The sequence below is a fragment of the Excalfactoria chinensis genome, chromosome 1, assembly GCF_039878825.1.
Source record: "Excalfactoria chinensis isolate bCotChi1 chromosome 1, bCotChi1.hap2, whole genome shotgun sequence".
Classification (NCBI taxonomy): Eukaryota; Metazoa; Chordata; class Aves; order Galliformes; family Phasianidae; genus Excalfactoria; species Excalfactoria chinensis.
The window spans coordinates 54,387,112-54,408,084 of record NC_092825.1 but is presented as its reverse complement, the minus strand read 5'-3'; the positions used below and the strand labels follow the sequence as shown (position 1 = coordinate 54,408,084).

General features: G+C 44.2%; 2 protein-coding genes across 2 annotated transcripts; both read right to left on the bottom strand.

The window, feature by feature from the left end:
• Window positions 1-3,757: 3,757 nt before the first annotated feature.
• On the bottom strand, window positions 3,758-7,116 carry SSBP1 (single stranded DNA binding protein 1). The gene is made up of 6 exons (XM_072361530.1): window positions 6,993-7,116; window positions 6,507-6,570; window positions 5,904-6,044; window positions 5,530-5,617; window positions 5,161-5,249; window positions 3,758-3,926 (listed from the first exon to the last, which is right to left on the bottom strand). Exons 1-6 carry the CDS (start codon window positions 7,014-7,016, stop codon window positions 3,883-3,885), a joined length of 450 nt encoding a protein of 149 aa, XP_072217631.1. The 5' UTR covers window positions 7,017-7,116; the 3' UTR covers window positions 3,758-3,882.
• A 1,116-nt stretch (window positions 7,117-8,232) lies between these two features.
• WEE2 (WEE2 oocyte meiosis inhibiting kinase) lies at window positions 8,233-19,807 on the bottom strand. Its single transcript, XM_072361527.1, has 12 exons — window positions 19,766-19,807; window positions 18,961-19,330; window positions 15,948-16,144; window positions 15,734-15,782; window positions 12,741-12,913; window positions 12,006-12,127; window positions 11,281-11,427; window positions 10,475-10,576; window positions 10,082-10,167; window positions 9,503-9,673; window positions 9,275-9,417; window positions 8,233-8,395 (listed from the first exon to the last, which is right to left on the bottom strand). Exons 2-12 carry the CDS (start codon window positions 19,285-19,287, stop codon window positions 8,239-8,241), a joined length of 1,674 nt encoding a protein of 557 aa, XP_072217628.1. The 5' UTR covers window positions 19,288-19,330; window positions 19,766-19,807; the 3' UTR covers window positions 8,233-8,238.
• Between the last annotated feature and the right edge of the window lie 1,166 nt (window positions 19,808-20,973).

Sequence of the window (20,973 nt, the reverse complement as noted above, 5' to 3'; positions counted from 1 at the left end):
CCATTTTCTAAAGGCATTTTGTTCAAATGCATTTTAAAAGTCAACCAAGAAGAAAAGAACAAATAGCAACAGCGCCTACAGAGTAACAATTTCTTTTCTGTTTTTTAAAGACAGATACAAATGAAAAAAAGAAAAACCTTACCCTTTAAAAACCATAGAAAATTATCATAGGTAGAGGAAGGTGACTTTCTTCAACCAAAATTAGCACTTAAAGAGCACAAGGCACAAACTTCAGGCTTAGGAATGATGAAAATTAATGCCCGGGCTGTCAATTTCTAATCACAGTGGTTGCTGGAGATTGTTCTGAAGTTGCTAAGTATGATACTGAGCTGATTCTTATCTGGGAAATAAAGCAATAAGAAGAAAAAAAATCTTACACTAATATGCATTTTCCACAAGTGGATATTAGTAGAATATGAAGATATTCTATGAAGAACGTGAAGCTGATTTCTTTGCATAATTATGTGCAGACACATTGCTTGCACTAGCCAGCAACTGATACAAAGCAAATTTGTTGTGTAAATGACATCTGCTGTGTGAAGAAGCTCACCACCACCACAGGAAAATGGGACAGGCTCTGGTTTGAACAGCCACGAAGTCTTAGTTTGTCTGTACAGACTCAACTATTTGCAAAAAACGCTCCCACCACTGAAATTTCGGTTAAAAATAGAAGGTGTGCTCGAAAACAGCACAGTTTTCTTTTCAAAATCCTGGCATTATAATCATTTTCTGACATGAATACTTGTGAAAGATGTGGGATTGCCAGTACTGGAGGCAGCCTACTACTGAAACCACATAATCAGTACACTGACAGAAACACAAGAAGCCTTTACCAGCACATTCCTCCCGCCCGTACCTCGGGACTTCTCAAAGCACTAATTCATCTGTCCTGCCTTTGACAATTCAAGGCCTCCCTGCATGAGCTTTCACCAAGCTTCTACGGGCAACCCTAATCTTCACAGCAGAGCAGGGACGGGGCTCAGACACCTACCCTTGATGCAAGATACCGTGCAGTCAGCAGGGTGCAACCTGTTGGCCGTATCAGTAGTCTAACCAGGTACCTGCTGTTCGAAAGCTCAAGCAGTTCTGTTCTAGTCCAACCTCTCAGCAATGCTTAATTCATGCTGTTATTCTGTCCTCAGAAACTGAGTCCTGAAACAAGCTGGTTCAGCCAGAGATATCGAGTCCTATTTCAAAGAACTGTAGGGCATTTGTGGCTTTGTTCTCAAACATTGCTCAGCCTTAATTAAATGTGAAAATATTTCTCACTCTGCCGTATTTTGAGAGTTCTTAACTGGCACAACGCCCACAGTGTTCTGAAACCAGAGAACTACAGCCACTGAAATAAGCACAGAAGAAGGCTTCCTCCACCTCACACCAGACTGATGGAAGTAACTGAATGATGCTGAGACGCCTCACTGACCAAAGTAGCTGTCAAGAAATGCTCCAAATACTTAAGAGATCTGCGTTATTTTATCTCTTCTAATGTAGCTTCATGAAAACATAAAATTCCTTGTGAAGGTCAAACATGTATAAAAGCCCCAGCTGATGCAAGCAGTCAGGGTTTACCTAATCCAGTTTACACAAGAGGTTACCAGGAACAAAAGATGAATGCCATTCATCGAGGGATAAAATGGAAAAGTACTCTTTGCCTCGCTATAAACAAGGTATAAGCAAGGTGCAAACAAGGCATTTAACTCGGTAGACATCACTCCCTTCTTTAACATTTCCTTGCAGAGGAAATAACAAGCAATGAAAATGAACCAGATGCTTTCTGAAGGTTGATTTCACATTATTTCTCATAGCCAAAACCATTATTATGCATCAGCTTTGCCCCATGGCTGCAAAGCAGACATAGAAAGTAAACATACAACAAAAAATAACTGGTGGCAAAAGTACATTGTAACTGTTTTCTCTTGCTCACATGGTGTCACTACATAAGATCTGCCCTAATGCAAAATGGTGACGAACATTCAAGATCTTGCATGGCTTTCCAAACACTGTGTTCTCACGATAGATACGTATAATCCCCATAGCAGGTACAACAAAGCAATCTTTAAAAATTTATTAGTGACTTTAAACAGAACTGGAAAAGCAAGTAAAGTGGAAGCTCTTGAGTAAATATTGCCTTTGCTGGCATCTAATCGTATACCTTGTGCTAGATCAACATTATTCTCATCCTGAGCCACGGGCTGAGACTAGGATGAGCCCTTCAGCACTGGGAGGAGCACTGGCCAGGATCTTCATGTGCAGCAGTGAAGGCAATCATTGCTGCCATCTCAGTGCTCTGATTCCAGAGTAGAAAGCCTGACTTTAAGGTTGGAGAGCAATATGGGGTCACGCCAAAATAACAAACAGAAGTACATCACATTGAACTGACTTGAGAGATGGAAGAGGCAGTAAAGAACAGGAATTGCCAGGTAAGAGTTCAGCCTTGGGACAGCTATGTTTTAATGCATACTGCAGAAATAACCACAAAAATGTTTGCTCTTCTCAGCCTCTGAAAAGCAGGGCATGCTTCTCATACAGATAACTGCACCAGGAAAAGCAGCAGCACTTTCTCCAGCAATACAGATCTGAACCTCCCAACAGGCTCAAATCTAACAAAGAACAGTTACTAGAATTGAACTCTAAACTTCCTATCTTAAAAAGTACCACAATCTCACATGGATAACACATTTAACCAAGCATTTCCTTAGATATCTAACACTTCAGTATGCCTGTGATAGGGACTATGATACTAACCAATGCATTAGCCTCATCCAGAAGTAAATACCTAAGTGAAAAGACTTACGTTTTTAGTAGTACTGCCTATGCTTATATAGAGGAACATGAGCTACAAACACTACAAATAAGCATGATTTTTAGTGGAAGGAAAGGGAGATGAGATACAAAAATCCCATCAGCTTTGGAGGCAGAAAGTTGTCACTTCCAATGTTTTAATTTCCCTGTTCATGTCATGCTGTATTACACCAAGAACTTTACCAGTTCCTCATGTACTACAATGAAGCAGCTTTCATAATTCACTAACAACACTAATAATCTTCAGTCTCCCCGGCAATTACAACAAAGTTAAGGCATAATAGCCACCACTCCCCCGGTAACAGTATCCTGGATCAGAAATGTTTTCCAGGCTGTACTGCAGGCCTCTCAATAGGAACAAGAGGTAGTCATTCTTCCAGCTCCTCCCGGTGGCAAATGGCAGGCATAGCACCATAACAAGGTATTAGGATGGGAATGTTGATGCCATCTTAGGGTCACAAAACATCCAAGGCCATAAAACCGAAAACATAAGTACATAACCAAAGCAGGGTTTAGTGACAGACAACATCTAATTTGATTAAATGCTATAGTCAGTGGAGGGACAGAGCAAAACACACTGGTGGCCTTCCCTGGGTCTGTGACAAACTCAAAGCTAAGCACTGCTTGAGGCCAACGCCTGTTTTAAACTTACTGTCCGATTTACTTAGTTGAAAAAAAACCAGAGAATGACACTTACAGAGCAGAGAAGGGATGCTAATGGCAGGAGGTACGTTGCTCAGTCCCATGGGACAGAAGAGAGGTTATTAGGGCAGTCAACGATACAAGGTTCGAGAACAACTGAAGATTCAGAGATGACGTCCAGCTTTATATTCATTCACTCAAGAATATAGTTTCCTAGGGTTGCCCTTCTCCTCAAGAAGGAAAAGTCTACACAGTGATGAAGAAAAAGCACACAGGAAAACCAAACAGCAAAACATACACAATCACCCCCGTGTGGGTATCAAACACTTTATTTGTTTGGTTTTTTTAAAGAAACTACAGTAATATACATGATTACAGAATTATGAAGCACTGTGAAGCACAAGGAATGAAACGACCTCAGTCCAAGCGCTAATGAGCTCATACCTTTTCCTTGATATTATCACTCAGAAATATTACGTTATCTGAAAAGGAATAAAGAGAGGTTAATCCTCAGGACTGTTTTGCAATGTCCCATTCCTGCACAACCACAAAGGCAGACTATTTGAGTTAAAATAAGCTGCAAAGACACGTATTTCAGAACAGAACATTTCACAGAATAAACCTGTCTGATATGAGGGCTCTGGCTTTATCTTTCAGAAAAGATGACCATATATGCTTTGAAACAAATGGGGTAGCTTGATGAAAATCTGCTGTATGAAGGTAACAAAAGCATTTTCAAATAGCATTTCAATCCTTTGACCATGATCTCCAGCAGCTACAGCTTATGTCCATCTTTTCCCCTCATTTTCAGTATGTGCTACCATGCCAGCAGTTCATAGGGTTATAGGAAATTATGTATTCAGTAGCTTCTGAAACATCTTGAGACTGAGGATACTGAACACTACCAAGAAACCAATAGGATAAATGCCCATTAAAACAACAACAAAAATATTTGCTTCTCCCCTTGAGCTACTTATAAGCAGCAACCTGTAGCACTGCTAGCTGGAACTGCTCGTGTAAAAGTTTGATTGCTATTGCTATCAAGAGGCTGCACTGTAGAAACATCCATTATTTCTCGTCATCTGGCTTCATGTTTTTAGCTACAGTTGCATAACAGAAGTATTTGCTTTACTGCCCATTTCAGCCCTCCTTCAAAAGCTACGAGGCTGTATAGCTCCACCCATAGAAAAGATGAAGGACCCAAACATCATTTGCTATCCTCATGCTATTTTAAGGCTATAGAACAGGTTCAGTTCCCCTTTTCTTCACTGCTTCTACCCCAGGAACAACTCTAGTTCCTACCCATTCAACATCTTCCACAAACAGATGTCCTTAAAGCGGTTGAAGCCTCCAGTCTTTAAGAAAAAAATTCATTGCCCAACTTGAGAGAAAGCCACTAAACAAACTCTACTTTGACTAGAAAAAGAATCTAGCTGACTTGCAATATGCCAATGTTCTTAAAACACAAATCTGCTCCACTAATTGGATTGCATAAGTGAACTATGCAATAGTCTGCAACTATACGCTCTCACTTTCTGTCCCTTCACATGCAGTGCCAGGGGACATCTAGTGGTACAGCCCAGAAACTGCAAAAAGCCTCTTCATTCTCTCAGAACCCTCAATCATGGATTCTGAGGACAAAGACAAACCAAGCTTTATTTCTAAGGTCCTCTACCCATTTAAAGAGGCAAAGTGGAACAGCGTGTTGTTCTTTACCTGCAATAATTGTTGTCGCCTGCCGCCTCACGTTGTTTTTATCTGTGTATTCACCATAGTCTAGTTTTCCTTCAACGTAGAGCCGAGAACTGAAAAGTCAAGAATTTGGTTCCAGTCAGAGAACTGCATTTACTTCCTCCTTTATACTTGACATTGAACCCACAGGCTTGTCTCACTTGTTGCCTAGAGTTATTTAAGAGATGTGTGGATATGACACTGAAAAATATGATCTAGTGGTGGACTTGGTAGTGTTACATGGTAGCTGGACTTGGTAATCTTATTGGTAATTTCCAAACTAAATGTTACCATGATTCTATGAATTCTTACATCAATTATTAAAGCATCAAGTCATCAACTACCTTAACTTACCCCTTCTTCACATACTGATACGTAACATCCCTGAGGCCTGGTCTGAAGACAGAGATCCTGTGCCATGTTGTCTTCTGACTGATATCACCTAAGGTACGTAAAAATAACAAAGCTGGATACCACATCCTCTTACTGAAGCAAGATTCGGAAATCAGTTTTAACACGTTGGCATTCTCAAATTACACAAAGAGATTTAAGAAATGGAAATATACTATGTAATACTCAGTGTACTACCCATTTGTGTCCAAGCATTAGGACTGTGCAAGAGCATAGAGAGGTACAGAGCAGCCTGAAGACAAAGCACAGTACTGCTGAACATGCAAGCTTCAGAACACAGCAGCAGCAACCTGCTGCAACCTTTGCTGCAGACTCACCTGTCTGTGCTACCTCATTTTCCCCAGTCCGCCACATCTCATTGGTTGCAAGAGAAAATATGGTGACAGGATTTTTTCCATCCACTTGCCTCATGATAGGGTCCTGACCAACCCGACCAAGTAACTGAACACGATTCATGGCTGGAACATAAGAGTAAATGCAAGGTGAGATGAGCTAAGCAGTATGAGGCAAACCAACACAGCAAGTCACCTCCCTGATGTGGGCAGGGCTGCCCCCCACCACCTCAAGCTGCCCAGGGCTCCATCCAACCTGGCTTTCAGTGCCTCCAGGGATGGGGCACCCACAGCTTCTCTGGGCAGCTGTGCCGGTGCCTCACCACTCTGAGTAAAGAATTTTTACCTAACATCTAACCTAAATATACTCTCTTAGTTTAAAGCTTATTCTACACAGGTAGCCCTTCTACACAGATCAAGACAAAAAGCTCCTGGAGGGTTTGTTTGAAGCAGCATTATTAGCTTCTGCAGTCAGCAGCTTTCATTCATATCTGTTCCTCCCCGGCACACTTAAGCTATTCTAAAACCAGGATAAAACCAGAGTAACAACTAAGCAACATCTCAGACACACACACAGGAGCTACTTACATCGTTCCAGCACCAACGAGCCAACTGTATCACCAGACTCATGCCTCACCAACTGGCGGAACACCTGAAGAACAGACAGAAGTTAGTTCCCAGGACACAAATCATAAGCACCACACACACATCGTGTGCTTTTACTGCTTGTCTTCTGAGCACTAACTGGAGATTTTGCAACGACATTCATTTCCAGCGACCTGCAGGGACACAAGGAGAGCTCAGGGACACTAAACGACCAAACACGGATTGCCCAGAGAAGCTGTGGGCGCCCCATCCCTGGGGGATGTCCAAGGCCAGGTTAGATGAGGCTCCGAGCAGCCTGAGCTGCTGGGTGACAGCCCTGCCCACAGCAGGGAAATAGGGCTGGGTGAGCTTAGAGATCCCCTCCAGCCTGAGCCATCCTATAAGTCTACCCGCCTCCACCCAACAGGGTCCGGCCATGGGGGACGAACGAGAGCCCCGGCAGCCTCTACCCCGCCCCACACAACCTACCTGCCAAGCCGGCCGCCGCCACATGCCGCCGAAGAACCCCGGGCTGAGCTGCCCCAGCCCTGCGGCCACACGAGCCCGGCCGGAAGCGGAAAGGAGAGGTTGTGTACTCACACAGCGGGTCCGGCGGAAACACGGACCCAAAGTACAGTAAAAGCGAGTGTTAAAATCTTTATTGGCACCTTTCGCTTTTAAAGGGATAAGATTTATTAATTTAAAAAAACAACAACAGTACTTTCAAACACTTGAGCGCAGACTCTGAGTAAAAGCTCGCAGTAACCAAGGCTGCAGCGCTATGCTCTCCCTCATAGCAGCACACCGTTTGTGTCTGCTAGGCACTCAACCAATGCGTATCCAGAAGATGACATTCAGCTCGGGGGTGGGACTGTCTTTTAAATATCCGCTTTAAATAGGCAACTCCGAAAAACAAAACAAAAACAAACCTCCCCCCACAAAGCTGAAGTGATTTCTTAGCTTCCCTCATCATTGCTTAAAAGCTGATTTTTTGGGCAGGTGGGGTTGCTCCATGAGCAAGATCCCAGAAGTCTTCATTTCCCATAGGCACGCAGAGCCACCTACCTGGATACTGAAGGTACAACCCCCACCTGATGCCAAGTCCTTTTCCTATCAGCACAAGCCAGGCTTCAGGGTCTGGCCTGCAAAAGCTCAGCCACTTCAGCCCTGTGATTGTGCTCATTGCTCAAAGATAAGGGAGCTTTCAGCTCAATCAATAAAGCCTCCTTAACTGAAAGCAGCTTACTCTTGGCTCCCTCAATGAAATACCACTCCCAATGCATCCCAAGTCCACCAGGACTGCTGTGTAACAGGTCTGCCTCCAAACACATGGAACACTAAACCACTGTTTCAACTGCCTCACTGCTAAGGACCAGCAGGACACGCTGTCTTCCTTCTAAAGATATACGGGAAGTCAGTGGTAAGAAGATAAAGATCAGTGTCCATTTAAACAAAGGAAAGTAGAGGAAATGCCATCCTTCTTATTTGGCAGAACTATTCTTAGTTTAGAACAAGACCAGTTACACAAGAAAATATCAATACTGAGGAAAATATTCTTAAATCACATCTTACACTTGAGAGCTCGTTATTCTTCCCTTTCCTCAGCCAGTATCTCACCACTGTTAATGAGAGAACAAAAAAATATCACAAGGAGAGCTAGCATGGGGCATTGGTCTGTGCAGAGCCTGCGTTCTCAGTGTTATTCAGCAGTCAGAGCCTTTCAAACAACAGAAGTTCAGTAACCCACAGTAAAGCTAAATGAACGACAATTCTTCCCTCCCACCAGGCGCTTATTGTTCTTCTTTAGAGAGGACTCAGACTCTTGTAAGTTGGCATTTCCTAAGGGCTTATCCTTCATGAGGGTCTGGGCAAGGCGAGCTGCTTTTAGTTCCCTGCAAGAGAAGAGATGGAAGGGAAGTAAGCTATACCATGCACAAATGCCCATCAGCTGTAGAAGGCTTTGAACAGCCTTGCATAGGAGAGTTACCACAGTACTGCTGAGTGTTGACTTTACCAGCAATGATCTGGAAAATTAGAAGTTGTTTCACTGTGATTACCTCTGCAGACAGAATCAACTGTCAAGGTTTACTTAAGTAATCAGCACATGAGGTCAGCTAAAAACACTCAGACCAATGCTGTAATGAAGTGTCCCTGGGTAGGTCTTCTCCTTCACAGTGCTTCAGGTATTTTCAATTGGAATGGCACTGATTGGAACTCAGTTCCACCATGCAGCAGATATCTAATAAAGGCAGCATGTTTCTTCTCCTTTGCCTTTCTTCCCTGATTCTTGCCACTCTCCCAGAGCATGTGTTCTTTCTACTCTGTAAACCTATTCCCAGCTGAATACTGTAACAAGAGGGGAGGTGCAGCTATCCCTGTATCTCAAAACATCACTGCCAACAGCACTGAGAGAGCATAGGAAGAGGGTGTCTGCAACCACCTAGTGGTTCAGCATCTCAGCTCAGCATCAATTCATCTGCCTGCATATTGTACCAGCATGGGCCATCATGCATGACTGCAGTAGGTGTGCAATTTCACTGCTCTAATTCAACCAGAATCCAAAAGCCACAGATGAACTACAGATGCATTGGCACTATGAATGTCTAGATACAGCCCTGACATCCTTGTAGATCCAGGCACTGTAGCTGACTGGGTATTTCTGCTGTTGGATCTCCCAACATTACCTCCCTGCATTCAAGTCTGATCATCAGCACTTGCTCAGCTGATCAAATCTGTCTTCTCCCCCCCTCATGGCCTCACACAAGCCCTACCTTTCCAGCATGGCAGTCTTACACTTCTCCACATTTAGCTGCTTCTGGAGCTGCATAGCTTTTCCAAGTGAAGGACGGAGGATTGGGTGCTTAGTAAGAGCTGTGGCAGAGGGTCTTTCCATTGGGTCAGGATGGATCATGAGCTAGAAGGCAAAGGTCAGGGTTTACAGGTCCTTCTGTCATATGCCACCTGGAAAAACCTCTTTCCTGTTAAGGCTACTGCCTCACCTTGAGGAGTTCAATAAAGCCATTGGGAAGCTTCTGAGGGATTGATGGGATATTGCCTTTGCGGATGTGGTGCCACATGGCCCCATTGTGAGGCAGTGGTCCTGCACCTGCTGCCAGAGCTATTGTGAGTGCCAGGGCAAAGATGTCCGCCTTTGGCAAATGGAAGTATTGCTGCAGAAAGAAGAGGAACAGTTATACAGAGAATGTTATATTGAACAGAGGTATGCTGAGATATCAGCTCAAAAAGCAGCAGATTCACTTCAACTGGATATGTAACGTGAAATGGACTCTAAAAGTTTATCCAACTTATCCCTAGCAGCTAAAATAGTTGTGTTAACCTAAACTTGCTTCTGAAGCAATATGAAGTATGTTAAGACAACACCCAACACTAGGACACTATGTTAGGACAACACTTTTTTCCCCAATTAAGTTAGCCTGGCCAATTTCACAGCTAGACCCAATGGAGGGAAAAAGGAGATAAGTCATGATTCTGGCACATTCCTTGCCATAACTACAGTTGATCGCTCTCTACTTGCCCACAACCTTCTTCTCCAAGCCATCCCATCAGCAACTTATTACCTCCTGCAAAATCTCATTGGCCAAAAACCGTCTGTCTCCTTCCTCCACTTGAGGGTTTGCTATTGATGTCACATGGCCAAGGTCACCTAAAAAGAAAAACCAAACAACGAAAGGAATGACTGAGAGCAAACTGAAATAATCAGTACAATCCTGCTTTCCAGAGGGTACCAACAGAGCTACCAAAAGAAAGGAAACCTGCTTCTAAACAGAAATCTGGGCACGGAAAACAAGCTTGTTGCTTTAGAGGAATTAATTCTGGCGAGTACAAGAGTTATTTAGGATGACACTAACAGTTCTGTATAGAAACCCCTTCAGCAACCAGGACAGAGCAACATCAAGCAGAAGCTGACAACATTAAAGGTAAGGTAGTTGTAAAGTGAGCTAAAAACCTACCGATCTTATACATCACACCAGAAGAGAACTCATCATCACTGTCACTCTCTTCCTGTCCAGCTTGGCCCTCAACTACCAGTTTGTGACAGATGAAGATATTACCTGCAGGACAAGAGAAGTTTAGCAACTATCAGTTGAACAGCCAGACAATTCTGTAGAAAACCCATCTGTAAATCTATATATGCTTCGCAGACCAAGCTATGAGCATGCTTCCTGCCTAATCAGAAGCAGAAAACTGTCCCATCTTATTCATAGAATTACCTATTGTAATCACCTTTACCGCCGTCCCCTTCTGCTCCCCATGCTAAGAACAGGATTTCAGCAGGACAAAGCACCCACTATGAGGATCTAACCACATGACTGTGGAGGGAATCCTGCCATGGATATACCCATGCTCAGCTGCACAAAGAAGAAAGATTTCACTATTCTTGCAGAAATGTAATCCCTTGGGGTAGGTACAGAACAAATATTCACTTCTCGCACCAGCTCTCACAAAGATCAAGCACCGTACAACAAAACAGTAGCAAATAAGGAAGACTTCCTCTTCGCAGTCCTACCAGCTCCTCCGGTAGTGGCAGCTATTCCCATGAATTACGGAGATCACAAGACAAGTCAAATGATACCAACTGTTGCAGAAGGTTCAGATTTACAGCAGCAGTGGTGGAAAGTTTAAAAATCCACAAGACACATTCACTGTCTAGGGAAAAAACCTCTTCCCTTTAGAACACGGTAAGTAGTCCACCAGCAGGGTCACAGAGCATGGAAAGGGAAGTTCTCAGAGGGTAGAGGAAGAGTGCTACACTTACTAGGTTTGATATCCAAGTGCACAAGGCCGGAGTTGTGGATGTATTTTAGTCCCATGGAAACTTGTAACAAGATTTCTTTCAGCTTTGCTTCGGGGAAATACTGGCCATGCTTCGCATTTTCCAGAAGCACATCTTGGAGACTCCCACCTAGAAGAGAACAGTCAGAGATTCAAAGACTTGGTAGAGCACTGTGTTTAGAGCAAGGAAATTGAGCTCTGAGTAGCAGATGTGATTAAGGAATGCAACGTTTGACAAGAAGCAGGCAAGTTGTGGCTGTCATTGTTGACTGGCCATTTCACAGGACTAAGAAAATATCATTTCCTCTCCCATCATCTTTATTTTCACCACTTCTCCTTTAGTCTCAGCTTTACAGCCACTAGTAGACATTGGTCCCCATGTTTAACTGGTACCTGCACCAAATTTACAATTACTACTCTAAACAGCCATCACTACTTATCATAGTTCCCAGCCTGAGGTAGCATTTGAGCAAGGATAACTACACACTGGCATTCACAGCTACTCTGATAGCCAGAAGCATCTTTTCCAGCATCTCCTAACCAAATACATGTCCAGGGCAAATCCAGGTGAGTGTTCTGCTCTGCCTGCAGCGTGAGTTCAACCCATAGCTTAGTTCCAATCCCCTAAGGCTGTTGAGCCCTTTCTCCTACCCAAGATGTTAACATAAGATACATTGATCTCAGCCTTTAAAACACCCCAGCTCTTACCATTACAGTGTTCATTTTGTATGATCATGTGATCATCTTCTGCCCATGCTGAGTAGTAGCGCACAACATGGGGGTGGTGTCCAAGGACCGCGTGAGCATAAACCTCACGCAATGCCAGCTGCCTAGAGAAGCACACAGAAAAAGCATTGGTGACAGGGTACCATGTGGAACCATAAAATGAGTTCTGGTTGATAGCCTGACTTGGGAGAGGGAAAGCAGAGATGTTTTGGACTTGGGGATTTTGGCAGATGGACTGACTCACAGCTGCTGAAGCAAAGCCTTTAAATGGATATTCAGGAATACCTCAAGCTTGTCAAGCAGCTGCCAATACAAGTACTACTGAACAAGTCTTCTATTAAAGCAGAAAATACATTGCTTCAGCACACCAAGATACAGATTAACACTAGGTGGTCAATATGGATGCAAACAGGCTGTGAGGTAGGCCAATACCACAAATAAGTGGTTTAACAGCTGCTTTAAGGACAGACTGTCTGCATGGGGAATAAGAAGTTTGGGTAAGGTGACATATCACTTTATAGTGCACGTAGCTTCTCCTCTCTTAGACATTTGTATTCATTTGCCCTAAAATGGTATCTTTCTTCACCCTCCCACCTCTTATTTAAACAGCAGCCAGTTTTTGCTCCCACCACTCCTCAGATACCTTTAGATTCACACTCCCTCCTTCCCCATCACACCTCCCAAGAACATGTCCATCACTTCAGCTAGCACACTCACTCATCCGAGGATCCTGCCAGAGGCCTCTTGGAACGTTTGATGGCATAAACACATCCATCAAGGCGCTTGATACATTTGTAGACGGAACCAAATTCCCCTACACCAATCCTCTCTAGTTCCAGGAATTCCTTCTGGTAGCGGGAAACCATATTGCTGTCTTTCAGATGACATCTCTAGAAGGTCATAAGTACAGCAGAGACAGCAGTATGAGAAAGACTCAGATACCTGTCACGTTTTTAGAGCCTTGAATCATTCATCCATACAAAATACCCACTTTGCTCCCTTTCCCATCCTGAGCTTCCTCCACACGCATGCAGCCTTTCAACTGCTATCATCATCCACTTCAAGATTTTGTAGTCCTTCTGGCCACCTAACAAAGACCACCTTGGTCCGGATCAGTCGAGATTCATTTATTCTAATCATAGGGTTAGAAACTGCAGCTAAGGACTAAGGAAGCAGTTTAGTTGGCTGTGTGTACCTTGGATTACTACCATCATATCCCTTCTCTTGGCAGCTCTGTCCAGTTCCTACATCCAAAACAGATGGAGTCAAACAGGGAAGAACTGCAGAAACAGTATTTGCCTTTTGCTCAGCTACTGCAGACCTGGGAAGACTTGTTACCAGCTGTGATATGTGGAAGTTCAGCACCGCTGCATCCATCACTCAGGCACTGAGCTTGGGTTTAAATGAGAGCTATCAAATATTCAGACCTCAGGAGAAACTGGTACTACCCCAGCTACATAAAACCTGCTTTATGCTGTCAGTCAAAGTTGCCTGCAGCAAGAACATTCTGTACCAGCTCAGGCTCTCATTAGGTTTGAAGCAACAGCTGTTGACTGACTGTACTTTAGCAGGTCTGAGTGTTCGTATTCCCAGCTATTTCCTCACCGAGAGCCACTTATTTACCAAGGGATAAAAGCCTGCAGAACAGCTGGAACATTGTTACAGTAACAATCAGCAGAGAAATAGAAGATGCTGATACTGCTTGTAGAGTGATGTTTACCAGCAGGTGAGATAAGCAAAGAAAAAAAAGCAGTAGTGGAGCCTGAAGTGAACAAGAGACTAGACTAGGTGAATTCCCATCATCCCTCTACATCCCTTAAAGGGACAAAGACTCACATTCCACATTAGTTTCCACATAAACCACTGCTGTGATTCCTGCTAGACTGCAACATGACCTTAAAGGGAGGAGCTGGTCCCCCAGCCAGAAAGATGTGGTCCATGTGAGACAGCAGTTCTTCACAGCTGGCTGAATTTTGTAAGACAGCTACGTATTCAGGATATACATAGTTCAGGAAATAAATATGCTTCTAGTACACAGTTTTGTTTCAGTTATGATTAAAATGAAGGCAAGAATAATGTTTTAGTAAGTAAGTAACAAACTGAGACATTCTTCTAAATTAACAGCTCCAAATGCCACATCCTAGAGAAGCTACAGTTGTGTATTACACCTGCTACGGGTTTTCTGCAATACCAGTTTTCTCGACTAGAGGGCATCATTATTCTTCAAGTGACCCTAAGTGTTTCACAGTTACAGTGAACAAAATGCACAGGAAATACCTGGTTAAAGATGCCGCTCAGGAAAGCTGAGATTTTTACCTCACCTGAATACAGAGCTGATTTGGACTTTACTTCCTTTCCAGAAGCCAGAAGGATGAGAAGTGGAGAAGTAAAGATAGCAGGGCCCAGCTCTGCCAGCTGGCCAGGGGCACACTCAACCTTGCTCCTTGCCCCACATAGCCAGGCCAACACACCCTGCCACAGAGGTTTCACAGCAAAACTTTTGCAATAGACATAGAATTTGGTTTTATGCTTTAAGACAGTGTCTGCTGTCCCATGGATGCAGGAAATGTATACCAAGGTCTTCTGAAGGATCCAAAAATGCACAGACAGCCCAGCTGAACAAGAAGGCCCTTGGTGGGGTGGGCGAGAAGTCAGAATGCTTTTTCACACCTCTCCTGACCACCCCAAAGACCAGTCGCAGAAGGTGAGCAAAGGACATCATCCAGGAAAGGCTCAACTAGGGTATGCCAAGCTCATTTTCCATAATCACCAAAGCTTCAGTGGAGTGCCAGATTCACATTGATCACAACTAGCCTCGTTATAGCCAAATGGTCAGAGTGGGATTTTCAGCTGGTCAAAACTTGTTTTCCAGACTTAATATATCAAAGTTATACAGGGCCATGAATCTAGGTAGCTCTGCATTTACTGATATTATCACTTAAGTCATAGTAGGAGCCAGGCTTTCTTTAGATCTGCTGGACTCACAGAAGAATCCCTTCTTCTGTACCTCAGCCTTCTTATAAGTCTGTTGTCCACAGTGGCCAAGTTTGCTAACTGCATGAAACACTACTTGGGGTATTCTACAATTGGCTTATCTGACAAGACCTACAGCAAGAAGATATTTGCCTACTGAGGGACATTCAGGAATTTGCTCCCTCATTTCAGGAGTTTGCCATTACAACTACTGCAATTGAATTTCAGCCTTCAGTACTCATCCACATCAAAATCATTCAGATTACCCTGCATAGGTCTATATATTATTATTAATATAGAAACTATATTGCATTCCCATCCAATTATGCTCAGTACACCAATTCATAGCTACAGCAATACACCTGCTCCTTCAAACCACATAGGTACAGTCACTATTTAGAGTAATGCAGTAATATAGAAATACAGTAATTACTCTCCCCCTCAAGGAACCCAAACCATTATATGACCTACAGACTAAAATGGATGAGATTCAGGATTACTTTTCTAAGTTTCAAATCTGCTTTGGCACAGGTTTCCTTGAGGAATCATTTCCAAGTCTGCTATTTCAGGTGTTAACATCAGACATTCAGCTCAGAATCTTTCTATTACAGGTACCCCATCCTCTGTCACACAGTAATTTAAACCCCAATAGTTGACTAAGTAAGTTCCACCAAGTACCAAGACTTGGTAAGCATCTTATGATCACATTGAGGGGGGGATTATACAGAGGCACTCACCTTAGTAGGTAGCTCCTGTTTTACCTGGCCTCTTAGATCAGGATTCCTTCTGTAACAGAAGTTTAGAGGAGTCTACATGTATCACTGAATATATTATTACTGAAGTAATTCATTGCTAGCAAATACTGGATACTAAAAAATAAATGTATCCTTCACTACTTGTCTTGTTGAAACTAACTCCTTCCCACATGTTATTTATGAGCAGTTCACTTACATCTCTCTGGATTTCCGCTTGCCATTAGGAAGAAAGAGCATTTGTCGGTATGACTCTGGTGTAAAGGGATTAATGTTGACAAGAGAAGCTTGGGTAGAGTCATCCAAGTCAGCACCAGGAGTAAATCTCAGATGTCTGAAGCCTTTGGGTGGGACCTTTGCCCCAGGTGAAGGAAAAGCTGTCTTTGATAACAGGCTCTGATAGGAAGAAAGAGCAGTAAATGAGCCAGCAAGATAATTTTGTTGCCACAAAGTCAGAATAAAATCAGTGCTGTCCTGCAAATCAAAGGAAACTCATCTCAGAGTAGTTGAATCACTACAACCCTACAACACCGAGTCCTAAATTTTCTTCTCCTTCCATAAAGAGTTGAGTCCTTCACTAAACCTTTTCAGACCATTTGCTGCTCTCCAGGCTGCAGAGCCACTTCCACAAGCTCAAGAGGAACCAACCATTCACCTTCTCCACCTACAGAGCCACAGAAATTGCACCATAGTTGCATCAACACAAGACCCAGTTCTGTCAAGCCTGGACTGCTGCATCAGTTCAATCAGGACAGGTTTGTCAGGAAAGTGAGCTGGGGCACCACCCAAATTCCCTTCCAGTCCCCAGTGGTAAGCAGCATCTCTATGGGGAAGTTACTGGAAATATTTAGATATGGCTGCTGGCAACGTGACCAGAAAACTGTTTCTCTTGAGAAGAAAAACTACAGTTTCAGAACTTCAGGATCTTTAGTTTACCTTTCCATAAAGACAGGCCACTAAGTTCCAGGCTACCTGTCTAAAACCCTGGCCTAAGAGAAGCTTTTTTGACACAGGTCTCATGATTCCATCTGGATTTGACTTGTTTCTAAAGGGGCTCTTACCACATCCCTTTCACCCAGTTAAAAAAAGCTCTTAAAAACAGGCTGCTAATCAAAAACTCCCCACTGTGAGGATCAAGATATCAGTCTTTTTGGTCCAACAGATTAGTTTCATGGGTGAAGACATGGCTCCAGAGTCATAACTGGAACTAAAAAAGTTACACAGTAAAGAAGTCACACAGTAGAGTGCATCCACCTACTGATGTTGTACTTTGATATAGTTACTTCTGGGACATCCCTCTGTTTCAACACGGTGCTGACAAGTGCAGCCACTGATTTACTGTAGCCCTGAAGTTTCTCTCAATCATTTCATCAAGGTCCAACCTATACACCCATGCTCTTGGTTGGAAAAGCTCTGCATATGGATGCCTTAAAAGCCATATATGGCCAAGTAAGCCAAGTACTACTTACCCATCAAGCTGAAGCTCTGTAGGCTTGTGGCTATGTAGTTACATATGCATGTATGCATGCAGTTACCAGCTGCTCTACTAGGGCTCTATTTCAACATGTGACAGACCTACTAACATCACTGAGAGTAGCTGCTAACATTCACTATAAAACAAGGCAGCTACCATAATTAGCTGGAGCAGTTTTGAGGACTGAGTAAGCTCATAAAATGTGACTGTCTGCCTACTCTGCCACGCAGTCTACCTAGGGCCTCAGTGCTCCTCTGTTTGCAGTTGTGGCTCTGTTCTTTCCCTTTTTCTTTCAAATGTTCCAAAATCAACACTGTCAGCCACCTCTGCATGCAGATTTAGGCCATCCAGAGCCTGTCTTTTGTAGTAGACTAAGAAACAAAGACACTTCTCCCAGAACATGAACAAAACCTGCTGATTTGGTGCAACTGCTGTTAAGAGGCCTACAAGCATATCTTGAAGCATCCAGCAAACAGTGGTGCTGAATACAGAAGCAAACACTGAAAGCACACACATTACCAGCAGTGCATCTGGTCTGGAAGGCAATGCTAGGCCTCTCACCTATTTCAGTGTGAGATTCAGAAAGATTTCATAAAGGACCATTGCAGGAAATTGTTGGAGCAAGGCCCTTTAGAGTCACTTCCCCCTTAAAAGAGACAAGGCACTGCTCTGAGCCTATATGGCTGCATAGTCACATGTGGTGTTAAAGCCATCCTTCTGTCCACATAACCAGGTTTCTTGAGGGAGACAAACCAAAATGCTTTGGTGGCTACGAGTCAAATCATAGCTCAGAAATACTAACGGTCTGTAAGAGCTGCATGGCATTGCAAATCTTGAGTGCTAGAAGCCAGCACACACAACAGAAGTTATCTAGGAACACAGAAACTGGCTTTGAGTCCACACTTGTGCTTACAGAAGACAGCATCAGTTATATTGTATTTCGCACAAGACATTTCAAAGAAAATAGGGGGCTGAGGACATACTCTCAAGAAGCCAGAACTGTACATAACTTGCACATAAAAGTTGTACAGAGGAAGACGGGTAGATCTTCCTTCACAAGCACATGTTGATCTGTTACCCTGTGAGCAAAGTTCTGCCTTCCCCAGATTCCCTGGGCAGCTCAGTTCCATGCACATAGAAGCAGCATCAATGAACAACAAGCTGACAGGAGGAGTTCTGGCTTCACCAGACAAAGTACAGCCCAGCAGCATTTCCAGCTTCCTCAAGAGAAAACGCCACTTGTATCCAAAGATGGGCCGAACAGAACAGACAGTGAGGGCAGCTGCTCACATCCAAGTTGGCCCCTGTATAACTAGCACCTCAAAGAGATATATCGATCCTTCTGGGAGCACTGTGCACACTGCCTACAGAGATGCTGCGTGTGCCCAGTCCATTATGCAGAGCAGGAGGGATTAAACAGCTAAGGCAAATGGCTGCTTGGTTGTTGGTTTTTTTTCTTCTTTTTTTTTTTTAAGCTCATGCTGAATCAGTACCAATTAATTAATTCCAACAACAACAACTTGGAAAGTGTCGAGGAACCTGCTCCCACTCATGGGTTTCTATTCACACTTAGAAAATAATCAGTTAAGGAGCCCGTGGGCCCAGTTTCTAATGGAAGAGTAGAAGGCCAGCAAGGATTTACACACCCACAAACCTACTTCCCATAGAGCAAGCAGCAGATCTCCCATATTACACACACAGCCTCTACCTGCTCAGACACAGAAACGCACATCAGTACCTTGGGAGTGTGTGGGGTGTCACAGAGCTGCAGCTTCTTCCAAGTGATGTGCAGCGGTGTCTCTGCATTGCCACGGGGCCTGCTCACACCTGGGGAGGACTTTAGGGTAGGGCTCACCCAGGATTTGGTCTTGCTCAGGAAAATCTCACTGAACTTCCTATGAGGAGTTGCAGGGAAAGGACTGCTCCACTTCTGGAAGTCATGGCTCTTGATTGGGCTGGAACTCAGTGTGTCCTCCTCATTAATGCTTCTGTCTTCACCCTCTTCTCCACAGCTGGAAAAATCCAGCCTCTGAATGAAGTCGTCGTTGTTCTCCCAGTCATCCATTCCACCATATGAAATAGAGCTGATAGAGTGGACCCTGGCCTGCCTGGTGGATGGAGAAGAGCAGAAACAGAGAAAGACAGCATTACTTACATAGGCAGATTAGCTGCCCCCTTCCTCACCTAGACCAGCTTAACAGCCTTGCTCCCTGTGTCTATATCCCTAGCCTTTTACACACAGGGGCATAGAACACACAAAACTGGCATTCAATTGCATAAATAAAGGAATATCCCCAAATCCCCACATATAACCCTACCCAGCTACTTCTCACATAACTATAACAGGGCTTTCATCCTGTCAGTGCAAGTCAGATACAGCTCAGAAATCACTGGCCTTTCCCAGTGAGCCTCAAGGGGAGCTTCACCCACCACTCCATCACAAAGAGTGAATCACCAGACCCCAGAACAAGGCACTACAGCCCACCCTTCACCTTTCTAACTCTTAAACTTCTCAACCACAAAACACTCCTCCCTTTACATACAGCTGTAAAAGCAGAGAGACACTCCCAAGAAGCCACCAGCCACCCTACAAACAACCCTCTCCTACCCCAGCACATTTATAACCATCTCCCACCTCAGGACCATCACTAATGGGAAGCAGCTGGAGCTCAGCAGCACATGTGCAGGGCTGCCTGTGCTGCTGGTTGGGGTTTTGCTATAGAACCGAATGCTGTGGCTGCAACCAGCTCTGCTCTGAGTCATCCCTTTGCTTCTGCACACTCTTCTCTCCTTCATCTTTGTGGGGAGGTGATGTTTGCTGACAGCCAGGCTGCTCTGTGTTAATCCCACCGGAGATGGAGCCTCTGTGGGCTTTGCTTACATAAATGCCAGATCTGCCAGGGATGGGTCCAGCATTTCCTCTTTTTTAGGTCTGAATTTAACTTCTTGCATTTAGACGTGCGTTAGGTTGGAAAGCATTACAGCATGCACAGGAAGGTTAGCAGCCTAATTTTTAATGTGCTAAACTTTGTGAGGGGCAATACACAACATTTAGCATCAGGGAGAGCTGCTGAAAGGCCGTGCAGAAGTGGGAAGTGGTCACAACATAGAAGAGATGGGGTTTGTTAGCACAGGCATGTGCTTCCCAGCGCACAGGTTGAGGAGGGTTCCCACCAGAAAACAAAGGGACACGTCAAGCCGAGGTCAGCCTGCCCTTGTACCTGGCCACTTAGTCAGAACTGAGGGCATTCAGGTCTTTGAAGCTGCCCGCTAAAGCTGTGGTAGGCCGTTCACTTGCTGTGAGGAGGAGGTGCCAGCTACTGTTTTCACTTCTTACTTACCTTGGAAGACTGCTCAGAGATACAGGGACCGTGTTCTTAGTTCATGATCTATGGCGCCAAGCTCAAAGAGGGGAGATTTAGGTTAGATATAAGGAAGAAGTCTTACGGTGTGGGTGGTGTGGCACTGGAATGGGTTGCCCAGTGATGTGGTTGATGCCCCATCCCTGGAGACTTTCAAGGCAAGGCTGGATCAGGCCCTGGACACCCTGACCCAGCTGCGGTGTCCCTGTTCATTGCAGCGGAGTTGGACTAGACGGCCCTTAAAGCTTCATTCCAACTCTAAGGATTCTACGGTTCTTAGAGCTTCACCAGAGGAAGGCTTTTTCCTCCTCACACGGCCACATTCCCTGAGACTGGGATCTGTTCATTTTGATGAAGTACAAAAGCAGAGGGCCTTTGCTTTTAAACTC